This window comes from Aythya fuligula, chromosome 5 (genome assembly GCF_009819795.1).
Source record: "Aythya fuligula isolate bAytFul2 chromosome 5, bAytFul2.pri, whole genome shotgun sequence".
NCBI lineage: Eukaryota > Metazoa > Chordata > Aves > Anseriformes > Anatidae > Aythya > Aythya fuligula.
In genome coordinates, this window is record NC_045563.1 from 44,464,713 (window position 1) to 44,483,307 (window position 18,595).

The 18,595-nt window shown below is 38.2% G+C and overlaps 1 protein-coding gene across 3 annotated transcripts in view; it reads left to right on the plus strand.

Moving 5' to 3' along the window:
* Positions 1-18,595, plus strand: part of AKAP6 (A-kinase anchoring protein 6) — a 269,691-nt gene that overhangs the window by 88,838 nt on the left and 162,258 nt on the right. For all 3 annotated transcript variants that reach the window (XM_032187818.1, XM_032187820.1, XM_032187819.1), the window contains exon 4: positions 840-2,630. In XM_032187818.1, the coding sequence (XP_032043709.1) occupies positions 840-2,630 (1,791 nt within the window). The remainder of the gene's footprint in view (positions 1-839; positions 2,631-18,595) is intronic.

Sequence of the window (18,595 nt, forward strand, 5' to 3'; positions counted from 1 at the left end):
TTACTCAGGAGAAATGAAGGCCCCTAGGGCCTTGGAAAGGGTTTTGATTTACATATGGCTTTACAGTTTCTAATCTTTTCTTGAGATTAGAGGAAAAAAGCAGCTGTAATACTGATAATTTTTTATTCATTATGTTCCTTAATAAATGCAGCTCCAAAATACAAAATTGACAGTTTTATAGAAACTTCTCCTTTTAATTCTGGACTACTGGTACTACTGTTTGTGGCATAGGTTCTACATTTGGTTAGAATATGCTAAATAAAAGATATTTTTCAAAGTCCAAGGTTTAGGTTGATAAATATTTTTCTAATCTCTCTTCTATAATAATATTTTTAACTAGAGGAATTTTTTGCATGTTTACTTTAACTAATACAAATGGGGTGGACAGAGTACAGGGCTCAAATTTTACATGTTTGTAGAAGACGGCAAAAAATAGCCTTCTTTTTTAAGACTGTTCTTGTTCAGACCATAGTCCCAGTGGTTTATCGTGAGATTGTGGGGTAATTACATCTTCTTTAGGCAAGAGTTTGCTTGAAAAATATTTGTTATGAAGACCAAACTTGGGAATACAGACCAGCATACTGATTTAGGCACCTAAAGTTAGAATACTAAAACATGAGTTTCTGCCTTTTATTATATTTTTAAATAGTCATTGTAACCACCTGAGCTAATGTTGGCTTTTTTGTCTTTAAGTCTGCTTTCAGTTTATTGGCAGTTCAGTGATGACTGCTTTTCTAGCTGTTAGGTAGTGAAACACAGAAGTTGATAGTTCATTACCTTGTGTGTGTTATATATGAAAATAAAATTTCTAAATGGTACTATTTCTTTGTCTATTTCAGGATCGTCTTGACTCTTTAACTGAAGTTGATGATTCTGGACAGCTAACTATCAAATGTTCTCAAAATTACTTGTCACTGGATTGTGGTATTACTGCATTTGAACTATCTGACTACAGTCCAAGTGAGGATTTGCTTGGTGCTCTGGATGATATGACCTCCAGCCAAGGTAAAGCAAAATCGTTTGAATCCTGGAACTACAGCGAGATGGATAAGGACTTTCCAGGACTTATCAGAAGTGTGGGTTTACTTGCAGTAGCAACTGATTCCATTGCTCCCCAGTGTAATGAGGCATTAAATGAGAAAGAAACCCATTTATCTCTTTTGGCAGAAGATGAAGATGAAAGCAAAGAGAGGAAAGCACCCCAAGAGCTTTCACTATCATGTCCTCCTGCAAATTCCTCTGTTCCTAAAGGCCCTTGCTCTGAAGATGGTGTCTCATCAACTGACAGCAAAACAGTTTCCACATCAAAGAAACCAGAATGCAATCTTCCTCAGCTCATTGGTGAAAAAATCAAACATCCTCACTGTGAAAACTCAACTCCTAAAAGGTCCATAAGAGACTGCTTTAACTATAATGAAGATTCCCCTACACAGCCTACATTGCCAAAAAGAGGTCTATTTCTGAAAGATGATGTGTTTAAGGATTATATGGAAACCAATGATTTTAAAAGGCAAATCTCTCAGATAGTAAAGAATGAAATGAGTAGAAGTACACCCTCATTGTTAGATCCACCAGATAGGTCCAAGCTTTGCCTAGCTTTACAGTCACCCTACACTAACAGTCCATCTGCAGTTAGTCAGTCATATGATTGCTTAAATAAAATAGGTGATAGAAATCTTGAGTACACAATAAATAATCACTTTAAGGACAGTCCTGTAAGTCTAGGGAAACCTGCTTACTACACCTGTAAAGAAAAATCAAAGCACAAGAAGTCTCATGATGCTTCAGAGAAAGTGAAAGCTGGCAGAACATCTGGACATATGTGTAAAACAGCTCCACCAATACAAGTCAAAAAAAGGGGACGTTCTTCTCTACAAAATGGGATTGCTTCTCATAACTCTCAGTCTCTTGAGGGGACAGAAACAGATTCTACTTCTGCATCATCAGATTCTTGTAACCAGAGAGACCCAAGCAGGCAATCACAAGGTAAAACTGAGCCTTTTAGTTCACCAACACATAGCCAAAAGAGTGCTTCCTCAGCTGGTTCAGAACTTATCAACTCATCACCTCTTTTACTGAGGAGAAAGAAAAATAAAAGTTTCTGCTCATCACCAAGTTATAGTCATACAAACAGTAAAGATGGTGAGGTCTGGTATGGATCTGATGAATATTTAGCACTTCCTTCACATCTCAAACAGACTGAAGTATTGGCTTTAAAACTAGAAAATTTGACAAAGCTGCTGCCCCAAAAGCCCAGAAGAGAAACCATTCAAAACATTGATGACTGGGAGCTGTCAGAAATGAACTCAGATTCAGAAATGTATCCAACATACCAGGTAAAAAAGCACAAAAAAACAGGTAGAATTTCACCAAGCTCTTCAAGTGATATAGTATCCTCCTTGGGTGACAGTATTGAATCTGGACCTCTCAGTGATATTCTCTCTGATGAAGATCTTTCTATGCCTGTATCTTGCATTAAAAAATACATTGAAGAAAAGTCAGAAAGGACTGCTGTCACTCATCCCACTGAGAATGAGACTTCCGCCTCAAATAAATCAGCTTTAATTCATCAACTCATGCAAGATATACAACATCAAGAGAATTATGAAACCATATGGGAAAAAATTGAGGTAAGGCAGTAATCCTGTGTTTTTCTGCTGTCTGCTTGATAAGGCTATATTTGGAGATGGAGCTGGGGGCAAGGGAGAAGTTGCTTTCTTGTTTTTTTTTAACATTGAAAATAGTCTCATCTAGTGACTCCTAGAAGTAGACAACAGCAGTGATCACTGTTATTATGATAAACTGTAGTTAACCTTAATTATACAGAATTTGCCTACATTATTACTTACATCAGTGCCTGTAAATTTGGCAAAACAAAGAGAGTAGAGCTTTGCCAAGATCAGGTATGTAATAAGTTATTTTTGGATGAAATGACAGGTAAGCATTGGAAAATAAGGAATTTTTGTTGCATCTGGATGAAGTGATGCTTCATATTGCCTGCCTATTGTCTTTTAAAAAAGAATTGCTTTAGTCCAAGAATATGGGAATAATTTTCTTGAATCCTGTCACGTCATGTATAATAACCACACTGCATTTTCACCAGTTCTCTTCCCTTGAAGTGATAGCCCTTCCAGTGTTGGTGGAACTAAGCATAAAATCTATTAATTTTTTTTTCTTCCGTAAGTAAACCTTCCTAAATAATGGCAATTTACTAGTGCCACTAGTGCTACTGCAATAGTGGCAATATACTATCCAATTTAACTTCAGATAAGATAGGATTTTCTTAGCTACTAGCAATCACTTCAAAACTAACTCTTCTTCAGAAAGGACAAAGGTTGCATTAGTTAACACTATGAGACCTCTTCTAGAGAAAAAAAGTGTAAACTTTACAGAGGGAGCTGAGTTTGAATGAATGATCAAATAATGACCCAACAACCTCAATAATAAAGTTATTAGTTTACATTCATAATACTTTTTTCAGTTTTCTAATGCATTTGTCTTCCTTTCTATTGTAGAGGAGAACTCTCCTCTTCAGAATATTTCATGTCCATCTTCAATAGAGTTTTCTAAAATGGCTGTCAGAAAAGAAACCTCCATCTCTGGTAGAATCCAAAAGCCTTTAAAATTCACAAAATGCATTAAAGGGTGATCTCGGCATCTAAGTGCTAAATCTGTTGTCTGCGTTGTCCTCTTTGTTATTAAGCTCTGTAAGAGACAAAGAAAAATAGCAACCACCTCCGTAAGTACAAGTTGTTTCTATGCTTAAGTTTGTTCAGTGTTGAAAATTAGTCCAGGTGAAGCTTGTGGATACAGAGCCCTTCATTCTGTGCAAGCAAAAATCCCATCAAAGCTGCTTGTAAATGTGTTAAGATGCTGTTTCATTTGATGCCACGTGAGCCTGTTTAAGGACTAGAGTTGCTGAGTGTCTAGGGACCAACTCCCTCCACTAGAGGCAGCTAGCATCCTTTTGGCAAGAAGCAGGTGGCAGAGAAGGTTTTTTTGTTTGTTTGTTTTTTCATTGCCCTCCCAAATCATCATGTTTACTTTCCTCAAACTTTATGAAAAGGTTATTCTCTGTTTTTGAGCTCATCTGTCTCCTCTCCTCACCTCATCTGTCATCCTCTCCTCCTCCTCTGGGCTCCTGGCAATGATTATAGGTAGTCAGATGCTTTCTGGACAGTCAGTCCTTCCAGACAGTGATTACAGCTGCCTCTCTTGTTCTTGGAGAACTTTGCTACTGCTGACCCTGCTTTTTCTAAAATTCTTGTATCCCAGAGAAGTGTGTTCTCCTGTTTGAGAAACAATGATCATGGAGTTTGAAAATGATCTTACCAAGTATGTTATAGGAAGGGGCTCAGAGTAGAAGGAGGACAGTAAATGTAAAGAAGACCAGGTGCAAAGAGCACTGTTAGGAAAAGAGAGAGCTCAGAAATTCACTTGCTTAAAAGCAGCATACAAAAAAGTTTCATATTTATTTCATGCAGAAAGGTCTGTTTTAGTTACAGTAAATGCCTTGAAAATGTACCTCCTGAACTGTGAATAAAAATTATCAAGAGAAAAGTTTTGAAATGTTTTGCAAAAAAAAAAATAGATATTAATAGAGATTTTAAAGAAATACAAGGTTTTCCCAAGCTACTTATTTACCTGATTTTTTTCATTGTTTCTAGCAATTAGGTCTTCTGCTTATAGTACTAATAAAGAATCATTTTTTCAATACAAGAATTCTTACTGAGGTAATTCCTGCCTTGGTAACACTATGATGCCTTACTGAACAAGTTTAATTGGACATAATTAATAGAAAAATAGAAAATTCCTCCCTTATTTGATGTTATTAAGTATTGTAAACAAAATCTTCCTAAAAAAATATCATGCCTGTGTCACAGCTGAGTCCTTTGTTTTGGCAGATCTCCTGTTTCGTAATTCCCTACGCAGAACAGGAAAAGTGTGCCATTGCTTTTTAATTGTCATCATCTGGCGTTTACATTAATTCGGGTGTGTAACAAGTTCTCCAGCCCCAAAAAGGAATTTCCTAATTGCATGAATACACATCTTAGCAATAATTCAATTCTTCTTTTGTTAGTGATGGTTTTGTGCTAAAGAAGTCAGGTCTGAAATGAGAACTTAATTAAGGAGAGAAGAAACATGCTCATGCATATTTGCAATCCAGTTACGTTGTTACAAATGTCTAGCCTACTATATTTTATTTATTGAGATTGTAAAACAAAACTAAAATAACTCAACCTTTCCTTTTGGGAGAACAACAGTGTAGTGATTTTCAGGCTGGCAGTTGCTTCTGAGAGTCATATTTTAGCTAGGTAATAGAGCGAACAAAGAAGCCTCAATATTTTAAACTGATGGGAATAATTTAGAATTAATATAAATCCAGAAATATCTTGATGGTAAGCAATTTGTTGAACATACGCTTAAGTATTTATTGGAAGACATTCATTGTCTCAGTTACATGGAGTATAGTCATGTGAGGAAATTGATAAAATGTGTTTTTTTATACTCCCAAATTATGCAGATCCCTTGCACAAGTACTGGCATACTGTTAACCTTTCTGTCTAGCCCCAAACAGGATCATGCTTGACTGGCCCATTTGCAGTTGAATTGGAAGGAACGCTGTCTTACTTTGTGATAAATACTACCTCTTTGTGATAAATACTACCTATCCTTGCCTTATCTTGTCTTCCACTGCAGCTAATTCTTTAGCATATGCTTCTTATTTATTTAGCACTGGGTATCTCCATTCTGTGGTACATAACAATTTCTGTGACAGTTCTGTGTGCATTTCAGAAGTTACTTTTTGGAGATAAATGTGAGAATGAGTGATGCAAAATTCTGATTGTTCTTTTTATTGTTAAAGTATAGTTCTACTCTGAAAAAGAACATAAATGAGCTTTTAGTAGCTGCCCCAAATAAATTGTAGAATGCAGATTCAAGTCTATGGTTTCTGATATACTGACTGGAAAGGGAAAAAATACGACAACATCACTCTTCCAGGGTAAAATCAATAGAGCTCTTTGCAGGAAGAAGATGGGACTGTTCAGCCTGGCTGGAGAAGAGGAGGCTCAGAGAGGGTCTCATCAATGTGTACAAATTTCCTAAAATTTGTACAATAAAAGAAGTTCTTTCTTTTAGGAAAGTTCTTTCTTTTAGGAAGAACTTCTTTACCAAAAGGGTTGTTAGACATTGGAACAGGCTGCCCAGGGAAGTGGTGGAGTCACCATCCCTGGAAGTCTTTAAAAGACGTTTAGATGTAGAGCTTAGGGATATGGTTTAGTGGGGACTGTTATTGTTAGGTCAGAGGTTGGACTCGATGATCTTGAGGTCTCTTCCAACCTAGAAATTCTGTGTGATTCTGTGATTCTGTGAAATACGGGGAGGGTGCAAAGAAGAGGGACCCAGGCTCTTTTCAGTGATGCCCGGTGCTAGGACATGAGACACACAAACTGGAACACAAGGGATTCTCTGTCTGAACACCAGGAAGCACCTTGTTATTGTGTAGATGACAGAGCACTGGCACAGGCTGCACAGAGAGGCTGTGTATTCTCCTCCTTGGAGATCTCCAAAAGCCACCTGGATGTGGTCCTGTGCTCTGGATGGCCCTGCCCAAGCAGGGGGCTGGACCAGGTGGCCTCCAGAGGTCCCTGCCAGCCTCAGCTGTTCTGTGATTCTGTGATGCCCAGTTGTCGCTTTTCAAAATTAGGACTCCATAGTATCAGTTTCAGAAGGTTTTAAGGTTTAAGTTCTGTAAGAAATCTGTTTTCCTTAAAATCATACTAATAATTGATTTTTTTAATTTTTATGTGCCAACTGAAAAATTGGAAGGATAAGGTGATCTTGGGCTGATCCAGTGATAATGGATTTTAAATCATCTCACCAAAAAAATTAATAACAGCAATAAAAAAACTCATTCAGCCAGCTTTATCTCCTCCTCTAGAAAGCAATACTAGAATGACAGTACTGACATCCTTGTTCTGTAATCTGTGGTCACTGATAGTCCCATTCTATTTGATTTTTGAGAACATTATTATAAAGGGTGGAAAGGTAACCATTTGCAAGATAGCGCATTTAAATGAAGCTATGTTTGCTTTTCAGGCCTCAAGGCTTATTGTAGGAGCAAATTGCCAAATTTTCCTCATATACAGACTTGCTGCTTGTTTTGTTGTAGGCTCCTTTTCTGTAAGAGGCAGATGAATATACGAATTTCTCCTGAAAGTGGCAATTTGATATCTATCAATCCCATCTTTTTAGCTCAGCGCGTTTCATGAATTTGCCCTCAACTCTGGTAGCTCTGTATTTTGCCTGGGGAGCCCAGCCAGCCTTGGCACTGGTTACCCGTCTGCTTGACATGTTTTTCTCCTGTGGGTTAAAGAATGCCCCAGGGATCCTACATCAAGTCAGATAAAACCTTTGCTGCCTTCCAGGGCCAAATCAGGGCACCGTCACCCTTGTGCAACCATTTATCCCCTCCAAACCCAAGATCTCTCAGTGGAGTAGAGATTAAAGTCCCTTTCTGTGAGTTACTGGAGAAATGGGATTAATTTTCCTGTCTAGGACAAACTGAGGATCAGTGAGTTTTGCAGCCTGCAAAGAAGAGTAATATCAGAGCTTAACTTGTTAATGTAACAAATGGCTTCTGTATTTGGGTGGGAAAGATTTGCATTTTCAGAAGGTAGTCACAAAAGATGGCTAAACTGTTGGTTTATGCAAATGTTTTATAGGCTTGGTAAAACAAATTACGTAGTGGAGTTACAGCTGGGAGTCCATTTGGACAGCGGAGAGATGGTTGGAAAATATTTGGAGAACTGAATTTGGAAGATAATTTTCATTTTATGTAATGTAATTGTCATTTTATAGTAATGAGCATGCACAGAGGACAAATGAAGTTTGGGCTGTGGGGCTAAGGTGGCTGAAAAACAGTTGGGAACTCATAATGTTGATGGGGCTTGGTAATACAGGAAAAACCTAACAGAAACCAGTAATGGCAGAACAGGTGGAAAAAGCAAAGATAATGAGTAGGGGGCAGGACTTGTTTCTTTCAGATTACCAGGTAAAGGATTTTTCAAGTCAACACTTATGTTGTCTTCAGTGCTCTCTTCAGCCCTCTTTCTTTCAACAAATCACATACTAGTGCTTTAATGCTGAGCCCTTTAGAATTAATGGAATGCGTATTTTTCCTAATAGATAAAGCGATTGTCAAAATTTTTTCATCTCTAAAACTTACTATACCGTTTTATACCATTTATGTTGACATACTGCTCTTTGTTGATGAACAATTTACAATCAAAACCAAAAAATAAAATTGATATCAGATCCAGAAATACCTTGGTAACTCTGCAGTTTTCTCAGCAATCTTGCTGCTTTGTGCAGTGTAACTGAGTGGATGTCATACCATGTTCTGCAATGAGAGTCAAGAACCGTGTTTTGCTGCTTTAAGTCCAATGATACTCCCCTGCTTTGAAAGCCCATCCCTCAGTTTTCATGCAGGTTAAACTATTAAGCAGTAATGCATATGGAGCTCTCACTTTTACTCAGACAAATTATACCGAAATACAGTGAAGCCTCTATTTCTCCAAAACATTCGGTTCCTAACACTTTGCTTGAGTCTTAAACAGTTCCTACAAGTACATTCGCTTTTCTTTGGCACTTGCTTTAAAACAAATAGTCTGAGCGAGTTTGTCACCAGGAATCTTTGTGAAAACAGCAACTTCTCTGCAAGCTGTGCAAATTCTGAATTTGTAACTGTACATCTAAAACCAACTGCAGGAATTATGCTTCCTTAATGAAACACATCTATTGTGAAGCATATGTTTGTTCTAAACTGTTTGAATTCCCAGTGTAAAGACCTCAGAATAATTTGGCAGTAAGCAGTTTCAGATCAGGGATTTTTTACATAATTTAGCAAGTCATGCCAAATTAAAATAAAAAAAAATCTAGAAAAAATCTGCTCACAAATAATTTTAGTACCAGTGATTTAAGGGTATGTCTTTACTGGTATTTAGAACTGGTTGTAAGTGATACGTCCACATCAACTGTGGCTCATATCTGATGTGAAACCTTTTGCTCCAAAAGGCCTCCTGATCTTTCTTGTTCTGTACACAGTTGGACACCACGTCTCAGCTCAGGGATGAGAGCTTAGATGAAACAAGGAACAGCTGTTTTTGTGTACACGATTCTGTGAGCCCTCCTCTTCTATGCATTTTTATAGATTAGCTTTAAGTGACCATTGATTTCACAACTCTGAGTCATGTCTTAATCATCTCTGTCATAGTCACAAGCCTGCACCAGAGCTGTCCACATTGTTTATTTGTGAACTGGAAACTTTCTAGAATTAGGTCAAGGATTATTTCTTACCCTTTGGATCTCTGCTAAGAGGAAAGTGTGCTGCAGAGCTGAAGATCATAGAAAAATAGAATCACAATGGCTCAGGTTGGAAGCTTACAGATCATCTAACTCCAAGCCCCCTGCCACAGGCAGGGATGCCACCCATGAGATCAGGTTGGCCAAGGCTCCATCCAGCCTGGCCTTGAACACCTCGAGGGATGGGGCTTCCACAAATTCCCTGGGCAACCTGTTCCAGTGCCTCACAGAGGCTCCAGTGCCTCTGAGTGAAGGATTTCCTCCAAATGTCTAATCTAAATCTATGCTCTCTGCCCAAGTAAAGAGTCCTTCTCCATTTCTCCATCTTTTTTTTTTTTTTTTAAGACCCCTTTTAGTACTGAAAGGCTGCAATGAGGTCTCCCTGGAGCCTTTTCTTCTCCAGGCTGAACATCCCCAGCTCTCTCAGCCTTTCTTCATAGGAGAGGTGCTCCAGCCCTCTGATCGTCTTCACAGCCCTCCTCTGGACTTGCTCTAACAGGTCCACATCCTTCTTGTGCTGGATGCCCCAAACCTGGACGCACTACTCCAGGCATGGCCTCATGAGGGTAGAGTAGAAGGAGACAATCCCCTCCCTTGACCTGCTGGTCAGACCTCTTTTTATTCAGCCTTCTGGGCTGATGGAGAGGGAGAACACAGACTGCATGAGGTGGACTTTCTGCTCTCTCTGTAGCAAAGGACAGGCTGGAAGGTGAGCAGTGGGTAAGGCTGACCTCTCCGGAAAGCCTCTAGAGACTGTAGATTTAAAAGGGACACAGGAATGTCTTGAAGAACTAGTCAGTATTGACTCTAAGATGACCTTAGGATCAACTCCTTTCTATCAGTGCTGAGACATCCATTATTGTCTGGGATTACTCAGTGCTTACAGTTCTCTCTCAGAGGCAGAGAATCGCATTCAGGAACCATTAACATAGGTTCAAGCTTCCAGTGATGGCATGAGTCAAGTTGGTATTGGGAAATTACTTTTGGGTATGTATGGTGATTTAAGAGGAATCCTCTTGTGATGTTCAGCACTGAATCCTCTATAAATGCTGTTTTACAGGGAGCAGGTACTGGACAGAGGGCTTTTTTTTTTTTTTTTTTTTTTCTCAATAAGAGTTTGAGATAGCTTCTGAACAACCCTGTTAATTAGTCATTGTACTGATTTTAGTACTCCTTGAAGTGCCGTCATTACCAAAAAGAAAACTGTTGAACTGAAATTTGCATTCTCTAGTATTCCCTTAAATACAGTGTATACAGGGGGGTGAGAAAGACTCTTCATCACTTTATATTTTCATAGAGATGTGCCTTTCCCAATGGTTTAAAGTCTAGCTGCTCTGTTACATAATATACTTAGGCTCCAACAGACTGATGTTTTATGTATCCTCTGTGAGGAAGTACAGGATATTCCACAAAGATACAGTATACAGAAGTCGCCATGGTCTGGTCTAAATATTTAATTATTTAAATAATACATTGCTACTAACTTCCAACTAAATTAGATTCCAGTCTATCTACTGTTGTTAATGCATCATTGCCTTAAAATGTGTACATGCTGGAGATGAGACAGAGCAGGAGAAATGTTCAAGGGTCTAAAGAGGATTAACCTGAGAGGAAAGATCAAGTCCACTTATGTAAGATTATTGCATAACTCTTCAAAATATGTTCATATCCTTTTCTTCTTGTTTATCCTTATGTGTTTCGACAGCAATTGGTTTTCATTCCTCCATCCTTTCCAGTATGTTAGGATCAGGAGTGAAACATTAAAGCATGGTGACTCTTAAATTATAGTTGTCATCATTAGACATCAGAGTGAACATGTTGCAAATACAGACAGGAAATAGTCTTTCAGAGGCTTACTTCAGACTGTCTGTAGGCTTACACAGGTTTTTGAAAGTCATCTTGAAAGCAACGAGAAAGGCAAAAAAAAAAAATTGTTTTTTATTTCATCCTTGCTTTAGGCTTTGGAGTACAGATGATAATCCTTACAAACAGCTGAGCTATCCTTGGCAAATCAAACTGGCATCTTATCTGAATATTCCCTTGTTGCTAGTAGAGACTTATTTTGAACCCTGATTTCAAGTAGGTTAAATAAGGTTACCAGAATGGGGACTAGGTTTGCTTCTGGTTTACTTTGGACAATGTTTGGAAAATGTACAGTGCAGGTTAAACAAGGGAGAACCAATGAGCAAATGAATTTTTAGTAATAGATAGTGTAGACATTGAAGTCACAAAAATGTAATATTTATTTTTGTTGCTGATGCCAGCATTTGACTTCATGAGTGTTTCCTTACTGAGCTGTACAACACTAAAGACACATAGGGTCATTTAAAATGTAAAACTGCGACACTATGAGCAAAAACTGAACTATACTAGCTGGTATAAAACTAGCTCAGATAAGTACTAACTAAGGTCAACTTCATCTGTTCATTGCAGTGCAAATCTCTCACTTCTCCCACAGAGAATCTTTTTAATTTTGTTCTGTAAACATTTCCAAATTTTGGTGAAAAATAAAAGTAACTCAGAATTATGGTTTAAAGAAGGTGTAAAGGACTGCCCACTAGAGATCACTGGAAAAAGAAACTATTTGAAAGGGAAGTAATAGTGACAGGATTTCTTTGGAGACTGCAGGTGAACAAAAACCGAGCACATAACAGGAAACTAAACTGGGGAACTGGAGGAATAATAATAAAGAAAAAGGTGACAAATCTTAATCTCTTCTTGCTCTTGTCATATTTGGAGAATAGTGGCAATCTCTACTTTCCCTCTTTTAGTTCTTAAACACAGAAATCTTACTGCAAAACAAGGTCACGGGTCAAATAATTTAAATATCTCTTGTGAGGTGACAGACTTAACCTCTTCGCATCAATTAGCCTTATTCAATAGGAGATGTTGAATTAAACTTTCTGATTTTGAGGGGAAATCATGACCATTGTATCTTAATTCATGTCAAGGATTTAGCAGAGGTCAATATATTCAGTAGTTACCCAGAAGCAAACAGCATACGTTCTATTTTAGTAAAAAGGAGTGTTTTTTTACCTTCAAATTGGAGAACTTTTAGAAATGGTGATATATCACCCTCTTGAGGCCAAAACTTGTTACTGCACCTCTTTTACAGATTTTTTTCTTTTGTTTCTCAATGAGACTTGTGTAACTTCATAGTCAGGGTCGTTAGAAATTCAGAGATTAAATAATTGTAAATTATACCTTTGACCTTAAGAATGTAACTACTTATGAAAATCTTTTTTTCTTTAGTGTAGGCTCCAACTACTTTTTTGCTATGTATTTTATTCAAAAAAAAAAAAAAAAAGAAAATATTGTTTTGATTTTAAAAAGCAATAGCGTGAATATGCCTGTCTTTAAGCTTCTAAAACATATAACCTGCACTTCCACTTCTACAGATTTTGTGAAATACATTTCAAAAATATACTCCGTCCTCTGCAAATAAGAAATGTCTCACTGTGCAAATATAGCTGCCATTTTTATTATTATTTAGAGATCTATACTAATACTATATAAATAAGCAATGTCTAAGCCTACTTTGTGACTATCAGGCCAAGAATATAGTGGCTTTCTTCCTTTATCCATCACTTATGGGCTAACTTACTGGAAGTGTTATGTAAAAAATAATGAATTTAGCTTTTATTTCAAAGGCACTGCAAATCTTTTTAAATTGATTTTGTGCCTTTGGGTGAAGGTCCACAATTTGCCTAATGTAATTCTTTTAATGTGATTTGTTCTATGGGAAAAGGTAAAACTTCTTGTAAGTGCCCAGCTAACATTCAAAACTTTAATAACCCACTCTGTTCAAGCTACAGAAACAGCCATGGTGCATGTATATCGTCTGCAGCTTTACAGGAATTAAATGCTAGGGAAGAGAGGTTCATTTCCAGCAACTATGAGATCAAAGAGTAAGGAACTGTTATGACCAGCTGGGGAAGGTGGGAGAGCGGCTGTGATTGAACATCCTCCAGTGCTGCCAGTGCCTGTTCACAGGGGGGCAGCTGGTCACCAGCAGAGCTGGCAGCTGCACAGGGACGTTCCTCCCCCAGGTCACCATCTGACCCCCCAGTACTCGGGGCATGCAAACCAAGGAATGATGCTTATCCATAACTGCCTATTTTTCCAAGCAGAATAAAGCTGGAGTCTAATATACTACAGAAGCCATTATATGGAAAAATTGCAAATGAGTATTAGTTCATCTTTTGGATTCAATTCAGCTCATAATCAATACATACATTAGCTGTAAAACAATCTGAAAATAAGGTATGTTGCCAACACAACAGTTAAAATAATTATATGAAGAGGCAATGCAGTACTTCCAAGTACCCTTACATCACCATAAGTTGCTTCAACATCAATAGTTATATTGGCAGCATTTTTAGAAAAAGTGAGTCAGATGACTAGCTTCATTGAAAATGAAGATGCTGATTATAGACTCGCACTAACCACAGAGTTTGAATCAAGGTTACTACACAACAGATATTTCATACTGAAAGAATAGGGACAGTTGTGATCAGGAAGTTTGGTTATAGGTTCATCTATTTAAAAAATAAATTTGTACTTAAGAATAACAGATCCTGAAACAACTTCTAAATTTTCTATTATAGTTTAGAGTTGCCCACAGTAGAAAAAAAAAAAAAGAAATTGGGACCATGTGAATATATCACAGCAATGTGCCCCTATCCTGTACACAGGACATAACAACTCATTTTGGTGCCTGGTATTTTTTACCAGTTCCCCTCTAGCCAAGCCACTCTCCCTTCTACTGTACTGTGCCCAGGGTCATTCCAGAATCCAGACCCTTGTTCCAGCTACTGCTTCAGGTCTGACCTCTTCCTTTTGGGAGTAGCTTGCACTATCCTTCTTGTCTCAGGCATATTTGCAGCTTCTGTCCTTCTCTTGGGGTGTCTTTGTCTACAAATGTGTGGAGACTCTGTGGTCATAACTTGTCCCCGGATTTACTGTCTTAGACAGACAACAGTTGATGACCTAAAAATGTTCACTTCTCTTGGATGATCTCTAGATATGGCAAGTCTTTGACTTAGGGTCACATGAGGGTATAATCTAAAAATGCCTTAGTTTAAGATATTTGATGCTCTGATATGTAAGAGGAACTTAAACTTACCCTGTACTGGAACATGTTTGGGACACCTATCTTTATTCCCTAGCTGGCCTCTTGCAATTTATGTAAAGAAGAAATGACTCAGAAAAAGTTATTTTAAGAGTAGTGAGAGCTACTGGGAGATGTGACCAATATCAGGCATTGCTATTTGTGAATGAATGTATTTTCAGAAACAATGTTCTATGCTGCTAGCACTGACCAGACCATTTGGATCATTCAGAAGTTTGTACATTGCTCGGGGCTCACTCACAGTATCACATTTGCTGACTGTTCTGCCTTTAAGAGCTTTTGCATGCCCGTTTTATTCCCAATAGTCTCAAGAAAATGGCCTTTTTTTTTTTTTTTTAAAAAAAAAAAAAAAAAAAAAAGGTAATGAAATTAAAGGAACTACTTTGCCCTTTGCCTGTATTTCTTGCTCCTTTATTTGTTTTTTTCTCTGTTCTTGCCCCATTTCCTTATTGCCTGTTCTTCTTTCCTGGTTCTGTCTCATTCTCAGGATATCCTGGTATCCTTTAACTTTCATCTCAGGGTATCAGGTATCCTTTAACTCCGCTGCTTATATTGTTCACTCCATAGTTTCAGATTGTTTCCTCGGGAACCTTTTTCCACTCTGCCTCAGAATTTCAGCGGAGCACAGACCAGGGGTGCTGAACGAGATTAGTGATAGAAACTCACGGCTACAGATTTACACCCAGGAGGTTTTCTGACAGGGCAGTACTGTTTGGAACCATGGAGGAATATTTACCTCTTTAACCACTATATCTGTGTCTGTGAAATCCGACAGTGCTAAAACTTATGTGAATAAAAGCAGTGTGTTTTATTTTATTATTATTATTATTCCCAATATTATTTTCATCATTTTGAGATGGTGATTTAGGTATCCGGCAAAATGAAGTTCTTCAGGCGTTCCAAGCTGCCTCCAGCAGGGGGCTGGCTCAGGCTGCCTTCCCGCAGAGCTGCCTTGCAGCCGTGCTCCGGCCTGGGTCTCCCATGGAGCTGGAAAGGTTTACGATACTGCCCTGCAAAGAACCCAGTTCCCAGTTGTTCCGCATGATAACTTAGCAGGCAGATAAGCAAAGGAATTTTCTGTCGTCTAAAACGTGTAGACATATGTAAAAATTTTCCACACAAGGAATGATATGCTAATGTACTTATTTGCTTGATTCCCAGGAGTGCTTTGAATCTCACACCACTTTGGAGTTGCAGCACTGGCCTCCCCTATTTTCGCAGCATGAACTCTCTCCTCACCTGAGTGAATGCAGGAAGCCTAAAACCTTATCTGGCTTTGTGGCTGTTAACGTGATGTCTCGGTTACAAAGCACGGTCACATGAGTGTGAGGAAAGATCAGCAGCCATTTTGTATGCCTGGTGTTATTGCCTTCAGAGCAGATGGCATCTCTGGAGGTTTACAACCAATCCATATTGCTGTTAAGTTCATACCAGATGATTCTTTAAATGATGGATGAATCAGAGAGTTTTCCCTTCCCCTCCCTTCCCTTCACTACTTCTCTCTACTCTCTTTGCACTTGCAAAGTCACGAGGATGTTGGCCTTTCCTATGCTGCTACATGGCATTTGTCTGCGTAGTTGTCTCAGCCTCAAGGCCGCATGGAGCTCTGCTGCCCAGCAGTGTCCTTCCAGCACCCAGATTTTGCTTCTATGGTTGTAGGTGTTCACTGATCCTTCAAAAGGCTGGGGAAAGTGTTATCAGTGGTGCTGGAAGCGTGTCTGCTGTCTAAGAATATACCTCTCAGGAACAGGGCTTGGGAAGAGTTTGGCTTGCTCTTCCTGTGTCTATCTTTAGCTCTGCCCCAGAGTTGATCTGTCGATAGTGTAAATGTCCATTTTTAGATCTTATTTAAAAGTTTGAAATAGTATTGGAGGCCTCATGGTGGTTCTTTTAAAATTAAAGTAGATCTTCACCTTGAGCAAAGGTAAGACAAGGCATAGGATGAGGAAAGAAAAACATTTGTGGTACCATGGAAAGGTTTAAGTAATCTACAGAGATATGTTTAGGAATAGTTCTTAATATTCAAATTAGCATAACCTGCTCTTTGACTTTTTCTGCTATCACACATCAATCCTGTGCAGTCAGTAATATTTATAGTGCAGAATCAGGTTCTCTGTCTTCAAATGCAGTTATTTTAAATGGACTGAAAAGTAACATTTTGCATGTCCATCTGTATCCTGTTTTTTAAACCCTTTTTGGTTGTGACTCTCTTACCTAGAAGGCTTTAGGAAACTGAGAACTTCTTTAAAATCTGTTCTGCCATTCCTGCTCGAGTCAGACTACAGTATGGAAAAATAACTCAGGATTGCTAATAAAATCAGTATATTTAGTAGTAGACCATAAGGTCTGCAAAAATTAGGGTCAAGAGTATTCTACCAGTGACTTTTAGGGACCAAGCTCGAACTGAGTTAATTTGCAGTGTTTTCCTAGGCATGTAAGAACTGTGCTTTGTCACTCTCACTCAAGTCTAGAAGGACTCTCAACTCTCTGGTGACATCTCCCTGAAAAGTTGAACTATGTCTGACTGGCTGTGCTTGATATAACTCTTATATTTTTATGTATTAGTTCTTCTTGTTTTCCATCGTCAGGATGCATAATGGAAACTCTAAAACGAGGAAAAGTCATGAGCCAGTGAACATCCTGTGCCATGGTTTTTCATTCTGTAGCTGCATAAATCATAGCCAATAAGATAGATGTACATTAGAGAAAACACATTCAATACTCATTTCTAATTCTGTATGTGGTAGTTGGACACAAAACCTAAAGACAGCACTTGTGAAAGGTTTTTGTAGTGTAGTAGTTGGTCTTTAAAAATTCTAAACAGTATCTAGTAGAAAACCAAGATATGTCTTTACATGAATATCTGCTCTGAAAAGTCTGTAATACTTATTTTTCCCTGTTTAGAGTGACATATTCTCATAGTCTGGGGTTATTGAGTAAGTGTGGAACTTCTTAGCCAAAAGCTGCTAAGTTGTATTTCTAAGCTGTCTGTGAACGAATGTATCCTGAAATGCATATTAAGTATTAGCATCCTCCTGATGAATTTGGTCAGTTCTATATTTTGCAAGGTCATAGTCTGCCACAGAATCTTGACAGTATCACACAAAGAATATTTTCTACTGTGGCATCTTAGTTCCTTGGGGATCCCTAACATCTGTACTGCTAATGGTTTTATTGTTGCCTCTGGGTCTAACTCCAATTAAATTGACCGTAACAGTTTGTTGCAACCTCATCCTCTTGAGTACCTGGATTTCTTTGACTTACCTTTGCCTATGAAGAAAGTGCACTTTTATCCTTTTGAAAATAAAGTCCATGGGCAGGAATGAGTTCCTCCTGAGACTAATATACAAGTCCTTTTGTGGTCAGACAAAGGGTTTTCTTAATGCATTCTGTGATAGAAGAGCCCTTAGAGCCAGCCCATCCTTGTACACAGACCCCTCTGTGAGCTCAGTCTTTTTGTAAATTGGGAACAAACTTTACAACACTGTCTGCTTGCAACAAAATTGGACATTCATTTTTAAGCACACAGCCTCATAACCAATTCTTTTAAGAAGAGAACTCCCTTTGTGTAATAAAAGGGAAGGTGGAGAGAAAAAAAGATCTGGGGTAGTGATTTAACAAGCACTGTTGCCTGGTGCTTCCATACTGAGGTTTGTGGAACACAGTAGATGTTCTGCAGTCACTCTTAACTACCATAACAGATGAGTTTAGTATGTTTGTATTTAACGGTTTGCTGCTTGTGTTTTGTTCCATTTTTAATCCTAGGTCAACTCATTAGAAGGGTTTTCTACTTTCAAAAATGCAGTGACCAAAACTGCCTTAAGTATGCCTTAGTACAATAAGCCAGCATGCATGTTAAATGAAAATGTTAGCCTAATAAGCTGAACACTGTTAGCACTCCACAGCTTAAAGTTACAAGCCAAAAAGTATTGAATTAATGTTCCTACCTGTGCCACACAGAGGCACAATACATCTGGGGAATTTTTTCTATAAAAAGCAAAATTTGGCATAGGAAGAGGGTATACATACAGCTTTTCATAATGGTGTTAACAGTTGCATTCTCCAAATTTTATATCCTAATTTAGACAGTGTTAATGC